The sequence below is a fragment of the Hemitrygon akajei genome, chromosome 13 (assembly GCF_048418815.1).
Source record: "Hemitrygon akajei chromosome 13, sHemAka1.3, whole genome shotgun sequence".
Taxonomy (NCBI): domain Eukaryota; kingdom Metazoa; phylum Chordata; class Chondrichthyes; order Myliobatiformes; family Dasyatidae; genus Hemitrygon; species Hemitrygon akajei.
Genome location: NC_133136.1, coordinates 13,488,289 through 13,501,223, shown reverse-complemented (window position 1 = coordinate 13,501,223; position 12,935 = coordinate 13,488,289). Strand labels below are relative to the sequence as shown.

The window sequence follows — 12,935 nt, the reverse complement described above, 5'->3', positions numbered from 1 at the left end:
TTTCCAGGTGTACACATCTCAACACGACAAGGATTTATCAGCTATAATAAAAGGTAATTTTAAAACAAAACATGTTTTAGATCATTGTCACTGACATATGTTGCAAATTTGCTGTTTTGCAGCAGCAGCAGTAGTGTAATACATAAAATGTACTAAAATTGTAATAAAAACATATAAAAAGAAAAAATAAATAAGTAGTGCAAAAATAGAGATGGGTTTATTACCTGTTCAGAAATCTAATGGCTGAGGAGAAGAAGCTGTTCCTAAATCATTGAGTGGGTGTCTTCACGCTACTGTACTTCCTCTCTGATGGTAGAAATAATTAGTCATTTCCTGGATGGTGAGGATCCTTAATGATGGACACGTGTTGCTGAGACCTCGTCTTCTGAAGATGTCCTCAATGGTGGGAAGGCTTGTGCTCATGGCGGAGCTGCCTGAGTTTACACACCTTTGTAGCTTTTTCCAGCTCTGTGCAGTGGCCCCTCCATACCTGCTGGAATGGACGGGTCACTGCATAACATCTGTTATGAAGGTATAGGTATGGAATTGGGTAAATGAAAGCCAAGCAAAAAGTAGATCGAGATCGGTGTGGCTGCGGAGTTTAGGATATCATTGACAGGCCCCATAAATCGTAATCTAATATCACGTTTATTTTTTCCCCAGGTACAAAGGATTTAAAGGAAACTGTTCTGTTTCCTTTATTGATCAGTTCAAAGCTCTACATCAATGTAATATATACTGCAAAATTATGGGTCTGAAATCTCTGAACTTATCTCAACACAAGCCCAGGAGGAATCCAGCAGTGAAGACACCACTGAAGAGAGCAGCCCCAGGTTCAGCACAGAAAATGCCAGTGAGCCCAACAAACACAGTAAGGAACTTTACGTCTCAGGCAAAAAGCATTCCCGGAGACAGAAGTATACAAAAGTATTTATAATACCTGGAAACATTCATTTCTGCTTCCTTTTGAGCTTTGTATCTTTTAATTATTGTAATAAAGTATGTAATTTTCAGCGACAATGCTTTTTGTCAATTTTATTAAAGCAAGTAAAAAATTTACATGTCTAACAAACATTGACTAACATGTCAATCCCAGAGTATGAGCGTTGGGAACACAAGGCAGGGAAGTTAAACGTGCCACTCATTTCAATTCTACTTCCTATTCCCATTCCGACATGTCAGTCCGTGGCCTCCTCTACGGCCACAATGAGACCTCACTCAGGTTGGAAGAGCAACCCCTAGTATTCTATGTGGGTAGCCTCCAACCTGATGGCATGAACATTGATTTCTTGAACTTCTAGTAGTTGGCTCTCCCCCCCCCCACCCCCCTAGCATTCCCCATTCCTGTTTCCCTCTTGCATGTAATCTGGCCATAACCTCCCTCTGTTGCTCCTCCTCCTTCCCTTTCTTCCATGGTCTTCTGTCCTCTCCTATCAGATTTCCCCATCTCCATCCTTTTATCTCTTCCACCAATCAATTTCCCAGCCCTTTACTTCATCTCTCTCCCTCTCCCACTTTCACCTATCACCTGCCATCTTGTACTTCTTATTCCCTTCCCCCCACCACCTGACTCTGACTCCATCCCATTCCTTTCCAGTCCTGATGAAGGGTCTCAGCCTGCAATGTCGACTGCTGCCTGACCTGCTGAGTTTCTCCAGCATTGTGTGTGTGTGTGTTGTTTTTGAATTTCCAACATCTGAAGATTTTCTTGTGTCTGTAAACAACATACCAGTCAAATGAAAGTGATCTGACCATATTTGAAAAGGAATAGAAGATTATGGGTTTTCTGGGCCCCTTATCTTAGAAAGGATGTGCTGTCACTGGAGGGGGTTCAAAGGAGGTTCATGAAAATGATTCCAGGATTGAATAGCTTGTCATATGAAGAGCTTTGGCTTCTATTTACTGGAATTCAGAAGAATGAGGGGTGAGCTCATTGAAACCTATCAAATGGTGAAAGGCTTTGATAGAGTAGATGTGGAGAGGATGTTTCCTATGGCGGGAAAGTCTAAGACTAGAGGACACAGCCCCAGAATAGAGGGGCATCCTTTTAGAATGGAGATGAGGAGGAATTTCTTTAGCCAGAGAGTGGAGAAATTTCTTTTGCCGGGTGGTGGTGAATTTGTGTAATTTATTACCACAGGCAGCTGTGGAGGCCAGGTCGATGGGTGTATCTAAGGCAGAGCTTGATAGGTTCTTGACTGGACATGGCATCAGAGGTTACAGAGTGAAGGTACATGGACTGTTCAGAAATTTGATGGCGGAGTGACAAATCTGTGGAATTCTTTGCCACAGGCAGCTGTAGAGACCAAGTCATTGTTTATACTTAAGGCAGAGATTGATATACTCTTGATTGGACAGGGCATTAGGGAGTACAGGGAGAAGGCAGGAGATTGGGGCTGAGAGGAAAATTGGATCAGCCATGATAAAATGATAGAGCAGACTTGATGGGCCAAATGGCTTAATTCTGCTCCAATATCTTGTAGTCTTATGGCTAAGAGATGTAGGGTGGGAAAAGACTCGTGTGAAGAATAAACACAAGAGATTCTGCAGATGCTGGAAATCCAGAGCAACAGACACACACAATGTTGGAGGAACTCAGCAGGTCAGGCAGTATCTATGGTGGGGAATAAAAGTCGACATTTTTGGCCAAGATCCTTCATTGGGACAGGAAAGGAAGGGGGAAGAAGCCAGAATATGAAGGTGGGGTAAGGAAAGGGGTCCAAGCTGGCAGGTGAGGGAGAAGGTGTGTGTGCGCGTGCAAGACAGAAATTTGCTTTCGTTTGAATCTCTCTCTCTAATTATAATATGGGATTCCATAAGATAAACTCAACATAATGAAAAGAATGTCACTACTACCCACCATAAAATGAACAAATGTTTAGGATTTTATAATTCAAGTTACTTTTTGCTAATAACTGCTATTGGAAAATATTTAAATATACAGACTCTAATAATATTTTTTTTTGAGATACAGCACAATCCTGTGCTGCCTAGTTACAGCCATGTGAACAGTTAACCTCCTAACCCGTACATCTTTGGATTATGGGAGGAAACCCACATGATCACAGGGAGAACATACAAATGCCTTACAGACAGCGACGGAGTTGAACCTGCATCACTGGTAATGGAATAGCATTATGCTAAGTTGCCCCCCCGCCCCTTGTTACTTTACTTTATTGTCGCAAAACAATTGATACTAGAGCCTACAATCATCACAGCAATATTTAATTCCGTGCTTCGTGCTCCCTGGAGTACAAATCGATAGTAAATATAATAAAAATTTAAATTATAAATCATAAATTTAAAAGAAACAGAAAAGGGAAAGTAAGGTAGTGCAAAAAAATCCAAGACAGGTCCGGATATTTGGAAGGAACGGCCCGGATCCAGGTCAGGATCTGTTCAGCAGTCTTATCACAGTTGGAAAGAAGCTGTTCCCAAATCTGGCCGTACAAGTCTTCAAGCTCCTGAACCTTCTCCCGGAGGGAAGAGGGACAAAAAGTGTGTTGGCTGGGTGGGTCTTGTCCTCGATGATCCTGGCAGCATGGCTCCGACAGCATGCGGTGTAAACTGAGTCCAAGGATGGAAGATTGGTTTGTGTGATGTGCTGGACTGTGTTCACAATCTTCTGCAACTTCTTCTGGTCTTGGACAGGACAACTTCCATACCAGGTTGTGATGGCATAGAATTGGCATAAAAAACAAAAATGCTAGAAACACACAACAGGTCAAGCACATCTGTGAGAAACAACAGTTAACAAACCCCAGTTAAGATGTTTCAGTGAAATTTTGTATTCTTTGTTTTCTACTATCTGTTGTTTTTTTTTTTGACTTTGTTACATTAGGTCATAGGCTGGGTTGGTTTTGCCACTCTTTTTAAGGTGAAGAAATCCAAGGATGTTCCATATTGCAAGAAATCAAGAATACAAATTAAAATCAGGAAGGAGAAGGAAATGATTACACATGGAAACAAGATCACTATTTTAGAATGAATAAGAAGCACGGACGATGAAGGAACAGCTCCAGTGTTTCCAACTAAACCAGAAGAGAGTGTAAATCTGTAATCTAAACTTTGCAGCAAACTACTAGATGCAGAGGACTAGATAACTAGGTGTAGAAGACTGAGAGGAGGTTTGAGGGGTATTGATAGGGCAAATGCAAGCAGGATTTTTCCACTCAAGTCCTGGGTTAAGGGTGAAAGGTGTAAAGTTTAAGGGGAGCGTGAGGGGAAACTTCTTCACTCAGAGGGTCATGAGAGTGTGGAACGAGCTGCCAGCGCAAGTGGTGCATGCAAGCTTGACTTCAACGTTTAAGAGAAGTTTGAAAAGATACAGGGAAGGTAGGGGTGTTGAGGGCTATGGTACCGGCGCAGGTCAATGGCAGTAGGCAGTTTAAATGGTTTGGCACAGACTAGATGGGCCGAAGGGCCTGTTTTTGCTCTGCACTTTTCTGTGACTCTATGATTAGGTTCAGCCATGATGGAATGGCGGAGCAGTATCAATGGGCTATATGGGCTAATTCTGCTCCTCTATACTCTGTCTAGGACATCTATGATGTACTGTAGAATAAAATAAGCTTAATGAAGCAAGGAAATAAAATTACGAGGTGCACTCACTAAAATAGAATCAATATAGCTTTGCAAGAACTGGTAGCAATTGTAGATCTGACCACACCATTATAGGAAGGATGTGAAATCTTCAGAGAGGGTGCAGAGGAGAGTTAGCAGGGTGCCGCCTGGATTAGAGGGCATGTCTTATGAGGAAAGGTTGAGTGTGCTGGACCCTTCTCTGGAGTGAAGGAAGATGAGAGGTGACTAGATAGAGGTGTACAAGATAAGCGGCGTAGATTGACTGCATAGCAGAGACTTTTTCCCAGGGTGAAAATAGTTAATATTAGAGAACATAATTTGAAGATGATTGGAGGAAAGTATGATGGGGGATTGTTCTTTACGCAGAGAGTGGTGAGTTTATGGAATGCCCTGCTAAGGGTGGTGATAGAGACTGACACATTAGGGACATTTAATAAACTCTTAGACGGGCATGTGGATGAAAGAAAAATGGAAAGTGATGTAGGAGGGAAGGGTTAGATTGATCTTACAGCCGGGGTTTCCAACCTGGGGTCCATGGACCCCTTGGTTAATAGTAAGGCTCCATGGCACAATAAAGATTGGGAACCCCTGTCTTAGAAAATTAAAAGGTCAGCACATCAGTGTGGGCTGAAGGGCCTGTACTGTGCTGTAGTGTTCTATATTTGATATCTGAAGATGGGAGAGCGGGTTCTAAGCAGACAACCATGGCATCCCCTCCCACCAATTTAGATTGCAACACTTAAGTCCAATCTACAAGTGAAGTTATTATGCTTCAGAACTAGAAGGATGTATGTTCACTGATCTAGTACTCTCAGAGGTAGCCTTCAGAAAAACTAGTATGTTGTTTACAAACACAAGAAAATCTTCAGATGCTGGAAATCCAAAACACCACACATACAATGCTGGAAAAACTCAGCAGGTCAGGCAGCATCTATGAAAAAGAGTAAACACAAGTCCTGGTCATGTGACCACTGCCGCCAGGCAGACAATCTCTGAAGAGTATTGCTAATGGCTGGGGTCTCCTGTCTTGTAAAGACACTGCCCAGATGAAGGCAATGGTAAACCACATCAGCAGAAAAATTTGTCAAGAACAATCACAGTCATGGAAAGACCATAATTGTCCATGTCATACAACACAACACACAATGAATGAACCTGTACCCAGTACAGCAGTTACTGAGTTTGTGGTCTTCTGCTGCTGTAGCTCATCCACCTCAAGGTTCGGCATTCTGTGCATTCTGCACACCTCCGTTGAAACACGTGGTTATTTGAGTTCCTGTCACCTTCCTGTCAGCTTGAACCAGTCTGGCTGTTCTCCTCTGGTCTCTCTTATTAACAAGGCGTTTTCACCCACAGAACTGCTGCTCATTGGCTGTTTTACGTTTATTGTACCTTTCTCTGTAAACTCCAGAGTCTGTTATGCACCCACGAGATCCGCAGTTTCTGAGATATTCGAACCACACTGTTTGGCACCAATGATCTTCCACGGTCAAAGTCACTTACATCACATTTCTTCCCATTTCTGATGTTTTGTCTGAACAGCAACTGAACCTCTTGCATGCTTTTATACTTTGAGATGGCACCACTCGATTGGCTGATATAGATATTTGTGTTAACCAGCAAGAGTACAGGCGTACATAACCAAGTGGCCACTGAGTGTATGTTCAGCATGTGTTGCTCTATATCCATCAGGCAGCTGTCTTTAAGGATGCAGGTGACAGATTGTACATGTTACAACCTTATAATAACAGTCTTGAAGTTGCCATCATTTGGGACATAGTTTCACCAGCATGGGTGCTAACTGTTCATGTATAACTATAAGCAGCTAGGCCATAATGACATCACCCTAACAGCCTTCTTATCAGATCAGCAGATATTCACGACCAAACCATTTTAGAGTCATGGAATCATAGAGCACCACAGCACAGAAACTGACCCTTTGCCCCATCAAGTCCATCCTGAACTAGTCCCATCGACCTGCACCCAGACCATACCCCTCGCATCAATGTACTCTTAATGTTCAAATTGGACCTGTATCCACCACTTCCACTGGCAGCCCATTCCACATTCTCATTACCTTTTGAGTGAGACCACACCTGGAGTATTGTGTTCAGTTTTGGTCTCCAAATCAGAGGAAGGACATTCTTGCTATTGAGGGAGTGCAGTGTAGGTTCACGAGGTTGATTCCCGGGATGGCGGGACTGTCATTTGTTGAAAGATTGGAGCGACTGGGCTTGTATACACTGGAATTTAGAAGAATGAGAGGGGATCTGGTTGAAACATATAAGATTATTAAGCGATTGGACACGCTAGAGGCAGGAAACATGTTCCCGATGTTGGGGGGGGGGGGGGGGGGGGGTTCCAGAACTAGAGGCCACAGTTTAAGATTAAGGGGTAGGCCATTTAGAACAGAGTTCAGGAAAAACTTTTTCACGCAGAGAGTTGTGGATCTATGGAATGCTGTGCCTCAGAAGGCAGTGGAGGCCAATTCTCTGGATGCTTTCAAGAAAGAGTTAGATAGAGCTCTTTAAGATAGTGGAGTTAAGGGATATGGGGAGAAGGCAGGAACGGGGTACTGATTGTGGATGATCAGCCATGATCACATTGAATGGTGGTGCTGGCTTGAAGGGCCGAATGACCTACTCCTGCACCTATTGTGTATTGAAGAAATTCCCCCTCATGTCTCCTTTAAACATTTAACCCATGACTTCTAGTTCTAGTTTCACCCAATCTTAGTGGAAAGAAGCCTACTTGCATTTGCCCTTTCTATACCCCTCATAATTTTTGTATAGCTCTATCAAATCTCTCCTCATTCTCTAAAGCTCCAGCGAATAAAGTACCAAGCTACTCAACCTTTCCCAGGTCCTCAATTGCTGTCAACATTCTTGTGAATTTTCTTTGCAGTTTTTTTTTCCCTGGCCTGCTCTTCTTTCCTGAACGTCCTCTGCTATTCACCTACAGATCAGAAACTTAGCCCAGATCAGAAGCTTTTTTGATGTAGCTCTGCTCTCCACCAAAGCACGTATTTAGTCTTGAGGAGTTTATAAACCCCTTTTCAAATAGCACTTTAGTGCATGTTCTGTGGAGGGCTGTATGCTAACCATAATCTAATAGATATACTGGAAAAGGAGGATGCAGGCTTGAGCAATGAACACAAAATGCTGGATGAACTGAACAAGTCAGGCAGCATCTAGGTTAAAGTTTGTCATGTGTACGTCAAAATTGATTGCCTTGTATCAACGACCAACACAGACTGAGGTGGCAGAGGTTGACAGATTCTTGCCTGGTCAGGACGTGAAGGGATACGGGGAGGAGGCAGAAGATTGGAGATGAGAGGGAAAGTAGATCTGCCATGATGAAATGGTGGAGTAGCATCGACGTGCCAAATGGTCTACTTCTGCTCCTTTACCTTACGGTCTTGTGTGCTGGGGGCAGCCCACAAACAACACCATTTTTCCGGCACTAACATAACATGCCCAGAATTGGAATGTAGGAGGAAACCGGAGCATCTGGAGGAGGCCCATTCAGCCGTGGGGAGAACATATTAACTCCTTAAAGACAGCAGTGGCAATTGAACCCCAATCTTAAAGCTTGTGCTGTAAAATGTTATGCTAACCACTATATTAAACATTTATTCACCTCCATATATGCTGCCTGACTTGCTGAGTTCCTCCAGAATTTTGTGTGTGTTACTCAGTAAGGTTTCCTGCATTTGCAGAAACTCATGTTTGTGATGAAGACTTGAGCCCCCACAGTAAAACCTTCTTCTCAGCCTTAATATTCCATAGCTAATAATTAGTAAAGTACTGGTATCTAATAATGTGCATTTGCACATTGTTTGTCAATCTTTGTTATAGTTTTCCATAAATTCAAGGTTCAAAGTAAATTTATTATTAAAGTACATATATATCACAACATACAATCCCGAGATAAATTTTCTTATGGGCATAGTCAATAAATCTATTGAATAATAACAATAGTAGAATCAATGAATGTTGGCATTCAGCCAGTGTGCAAAAGACAACAAACTGGGCAAATACAAAGATAAATAAATAATAATTATAAATAAGCAATAAATTCAATTGTATTTCTTTATTTTCCTGTAAATACCCGCAAGAAAATGGATCTCAACTGATATAACACTCAGTGGCCACTTTATTACGAACACCTGTAAACCTGCTGGTTAATGCAAATATCTAATCAGCCAATCATGCGGCAGTAACTCAATGCATAAATGCATGCAGGCATGGGCAAGGGGTTCAGTTGTTGATCAGACCACACATCAGATGGGAAAGAAATGTGATCGAGATCACTTTGACGATGGAATGATTGTCAGTGCCAGATGTGGTGGTTTGAGTCTTAGAAACTGCTGATCTCCTGGGACCTTCATGCTCGACAGTCTCTAGAGTTTGCAGAGAAACATGCCGTGAGTGGCAGTTTTGTGGGCAAAAATGCCTGGTTAATGAGAGAGGTCAGAAGAGAATGGTCTGACTGGCATCAAGCTAATAGGAAGGTGACAGCAACTCAAATAACCACGCATTACAACAGTGGTGTGCAGAGAAGCTCTGAAAACAACACATTGAACTGTTAAGTGGATGGGCTACAGCGGCAGACCACGAGCATGTTATTCAGTGGTCTCTTCATTAGGTACCTCCTGTGTATAAAATTGACTTGCCTAATCCTAATTTCAAAACTTTTTCTGCCATATATTTCCTTTAATTTTACTTGCTTATTCCTCAACATCATCTGAACCATCTCAGGCCCAAAGACCCGCTGGGCTTTAGAACTATTCGCTAAACTATTTGGGTTCTGGTTCGTATTGAGAGCGTATCTGGTTCACCGAGCAATTCCCTTAGCCCTTCGAACTGTGTGAGGGGTTTGTGAAGACTTCCTGCTCAAGTACGTCGCATCGTAGCCGATTTCTGCCCCAGCTATTTAGTGTGATAATGGCGTTTGATTTCACTGTACACAAACACCATTGTCACACTCCAGAGCTCCGGCAGAAGTAAAACAACTTGTCAGCGGCCGAGTGTCCCCTCCATTCCTTAAAGTAATCCTGGGAAAGTGAAATGAAATTGTGTTAGGTGAAAGTTATGTTTTAATAAATTTGAATAATTAAACAATTTACACATTAATTACAAAATCCTTAGTTCAGCTAAACTACTGAGACAATTATCCACATTGGAGCAAAAGTTTAGGGGTAACATGAGGGGGATCTTCTTTACTCAGAGAGTGGTAGCTGTGTGGAATGAGCTTCCAGTAGAAATGGTAGAGGTAGTTTCAATTTGGTCATTTAAAAAAAATTGGATAGATATATGGATAGGAAAGGAATGGAGGGTTATGGGCTGAGTGCAGGTCAGTGGGACTAGGTGAGAGTAAGTGTTCGGTATGGACTAGAAGGGCCGAGATGGCCAGTTTCCGTGCTGTAATTGTTATATTGGTTGTAAAAAAAAATACTTTGAAGTAGACTGAATATATAAGTTTGAAAGTTGGATTGCAACCAGACATCTAGCTGATTAATGATAGTTTTGGTATTTAGAATCAGAATCAGATGTAATATCACTGACGTCTATGGTGAAACCTGTTGCTTTGCAGCGGCAATACATAAAGACTATAAGTTAAAATAAGAAATACATCGTTTTTTCGTGATGTACCATGTCGTGGGTGATCATGGTCTTTCCGTGAGCATGATTGCTCTTGGCAATTATTTCCACAAAAGTGGTTTGTCATTGCTGCCTTCTGGACAGTGTCTTTTACAAGACGGGTGACCCCAGCAAGTATCAATACTCTTCAGAGATTGTCTGCCTGGCGTCAGTGGTCACATAATGAGGACTTGTGATCTGCACCGCTGCTCAAACGACCGTCCACCACCTGCTCCCGGGGCTTCACGTGAGCCTGATTGGGGACTAGGCAGTTGCTAGACCTGGCCTGAGGGCGTCCTGCGGGATAGGGGAGGGAAGGAGCGCCGTATCCCTCCTTTAGAAAAGACATGTCTTCATCCCGCCACCCATAAGATATGAAATACATTGTGTAAAAGAGAGTGAAATGGTGAGGTAATTTATGGGTTGGTATTTGGCCGTTCGAAAAACTGATGACGGAAGGGAAGAAGCTGTTCCTTACACGTTGAGCGTTTGTCTTCAGGCTCTTGTACTTCCTCTCTGATGGTAGCAATGAGAAGAGGATATATCCGAGGAGGTGGGTGTCCTTAATGATGGAAACTGATTTACCCGCAATATTTAATTGTAAATGTAATGATGTAGAATTAATTATGTTGAAGTAAAAAAAAACTAACAGACAAGTCAAAGTTTGCGCTTGGTATTGAAGAAATAAACTTCCATCCTAGTCGACACTACATTTAAGCGAACTTCCCACTGTCCCGACCATAATGTTGCTCTTTGCTGTAACAATATTTAAAGTAGCTCACCTGAACAGACGGAGTTTCCTTCTCATGTTCCGTCTCAGTTGTGAACACTTTCAGTTCATTGCGGGTCATTCCTACTATCCAGCCGGGAATTTGCTGCGTAGGGGCCTGGGAGATGAGTGTTAAACCCATTTCTTCCCGTTTGTAAACCGAAAAATCCGATCCCCCCTCTCTTTATGTGCTCGGCCATTTTAAGCAAACAGTTTATTCCTTTCTGATACGTCACGTTGAAGTATTGATTAGCCGGAGCGGTTCGCTGTTTCAGTTACTTTAACAAATTGGCAAAGGCTTCCAACTCTGCCCGGGAGGCCGTTCCATTCTTGCGAAATTGTGTCATATCTGACATTTCACCCAAGTCCCATTTAGAAAACACCGGCTCCTCCAAGCACACCATTTCAACTTCTTCACTGTTATACATCTTGTATATGTGACACGTATTTTCTCTTGAATGTTTGCATTGAGATCGCAGTGCTCACATTTTCGAAATGGACAGGTATTGCCCCCCTGTCCGCTCTCCTCCCCGGTGAGTCCGGCCCGTTCTGAAAGAAACAAGGGACTAGAACTTCAACTTCTATCGACATTGTCCAGCAACTTTATTGAAAATTCCCCAGATGTTTCCCCTCCCTACCCCGACACAGTATGCACCATTACAAGAATGACCGATAGTCAGTGCTGGCATGCAACGTTAGAAATAATCGTAATGTCCTTTAAACGCGAAGTAAAATTTATATGAGACCATAAGTCGTAGGAACGGAATTAGGCCATTCTGCCCATTGAATCTGTTCTGCCATTCCATCATGGTTGATTTATTATCCCCCTCAACTCCAATCTCCTGCCATCTCCCCATAACCTTGGACACCCTGACTAATTAAGAACCTATTAACCTGTTTTAAATCACTTGGCCTCTACAGTATTCCACAGATTCACAATCCTCTGGCTAAATAAATCATTTCTTGATTCTGTTCTAAAGGGACGTCCTTCTATTCTTAAGCAGTGCCCTCTGGCCCTAGACTTTCCATTCTAGCAATATGTATGAAATATATAGCCTAATATTGCTTCCCGTCTGCGACGGATAGAGTCTCGGCCCAACACGTGGACTGACGTGTGTCTTTATCAAGATTTCCAGCAGCTGCGTAACATCACCCACAAAGTGCTGGAGGAACTCAGCAGGCTAGGCAGCATCGATAGAAAAGAGTTCACAGTCGACGTTTCGGGTCTAGACCCTTCAGCAAGAGAGAGTTAGATAGAGCTCTTATAGATAGCGGGGTCAAGGGATATGGGGAGAGGGCAGGAACGGGGTACTGATTGTGGATGATCAGCCATGATCACAGTGAATGGCGGTGCTGGCTTGAAGGGCCGAATGGCCTACTCTTGCACCTATTGTCTATTGAAACGTTCAGTCACTTCCATAGTCCTGACGGGCTGAGTTCCTCCTGTATTTTGTGTGTGTGTGTGTGTTGCTTTGAATTTCCAGCACCTGCAGATTTTCTCGTATCTGCAGAACATCTTGTGTTTATTATTAGTCGGAACTAATCAAGGTTGTTAATGTCGTGTATTTTATTAATTTCTAACAGTAAAGGAAAAAAATGGCTAATTGCAGCTGTACCGGAATGATACAACAATGAGAAACATCCCACTATGTCTTATTCTCGAGAGGTGCCGCGGTTTCTTTTTGCGTGGCAGAAGCATTCACCGCTGAAAAATCTACTTGTTATAGGAAATCCCAACTTTTTTATGCCATGGACGCCTACCATCGATCGAGCGGTTAGTGGACCGCAGGTTGGGAACCCCATTCTGGTGGGTCGTGTCCTGTCATTTTTACACATTGACAACGGAGGTATTTTTCCTTGCACAAGGATGGTGGCATTTTAATTAATGCTCTGAGATGGGAAAGCTCCTGAAACCCCCAACACCCATCTTCTTCAATTCC

General features: G+C 42.8%; 1 protein-coding gene and 1 long non-coding RNA gene across 4 annotated transcripts in view; one reads left to right on the top strand and one right to left on the bottom strand.

The window, feature by feature from the left end:
- alpk2 (alpha-kinase 2) overlaps nt 1–1,020 on the top strand; it is an 85,588-nt gene extending 84,568 nt beyond the window's left edge. For 2 of the 3 annotated variants that reach the window (XM_073064164.1, XM_073064165.1), the window contains one exon: nt 664–1,020. In XM_073064164.1, coding sequence (XP_072920265.1) covers nt 664–937 — 274 coding nt within the window. In that variant the 3' untranslated portion in view covers nt 938–1,020. The remainder of the gene's footprint in view (nt 1–663) is intronic. The other variant, XM_073064166.1, reaches the window with a different exon arrangement.
- Nucleotides 1,021–8,452: 7,432 nt separating this feature from the next.
- On the bottom strand, nt 8,453–11,138 carry LOC140737648 (uncharacterized). The gene is made up of 2 exons (XR_012101211.1): nt 11,009–11,138; nt 8,453–9,640 (listed from the first exon to the last, which is right to left on the bottom strand). It is a non-coding gene; the product is annotated as an uncharacterized lncRNA (long non-coding RNA).
- Nucleotides 11,139–12,935: the final 1,797 nt, after the last annotated feature.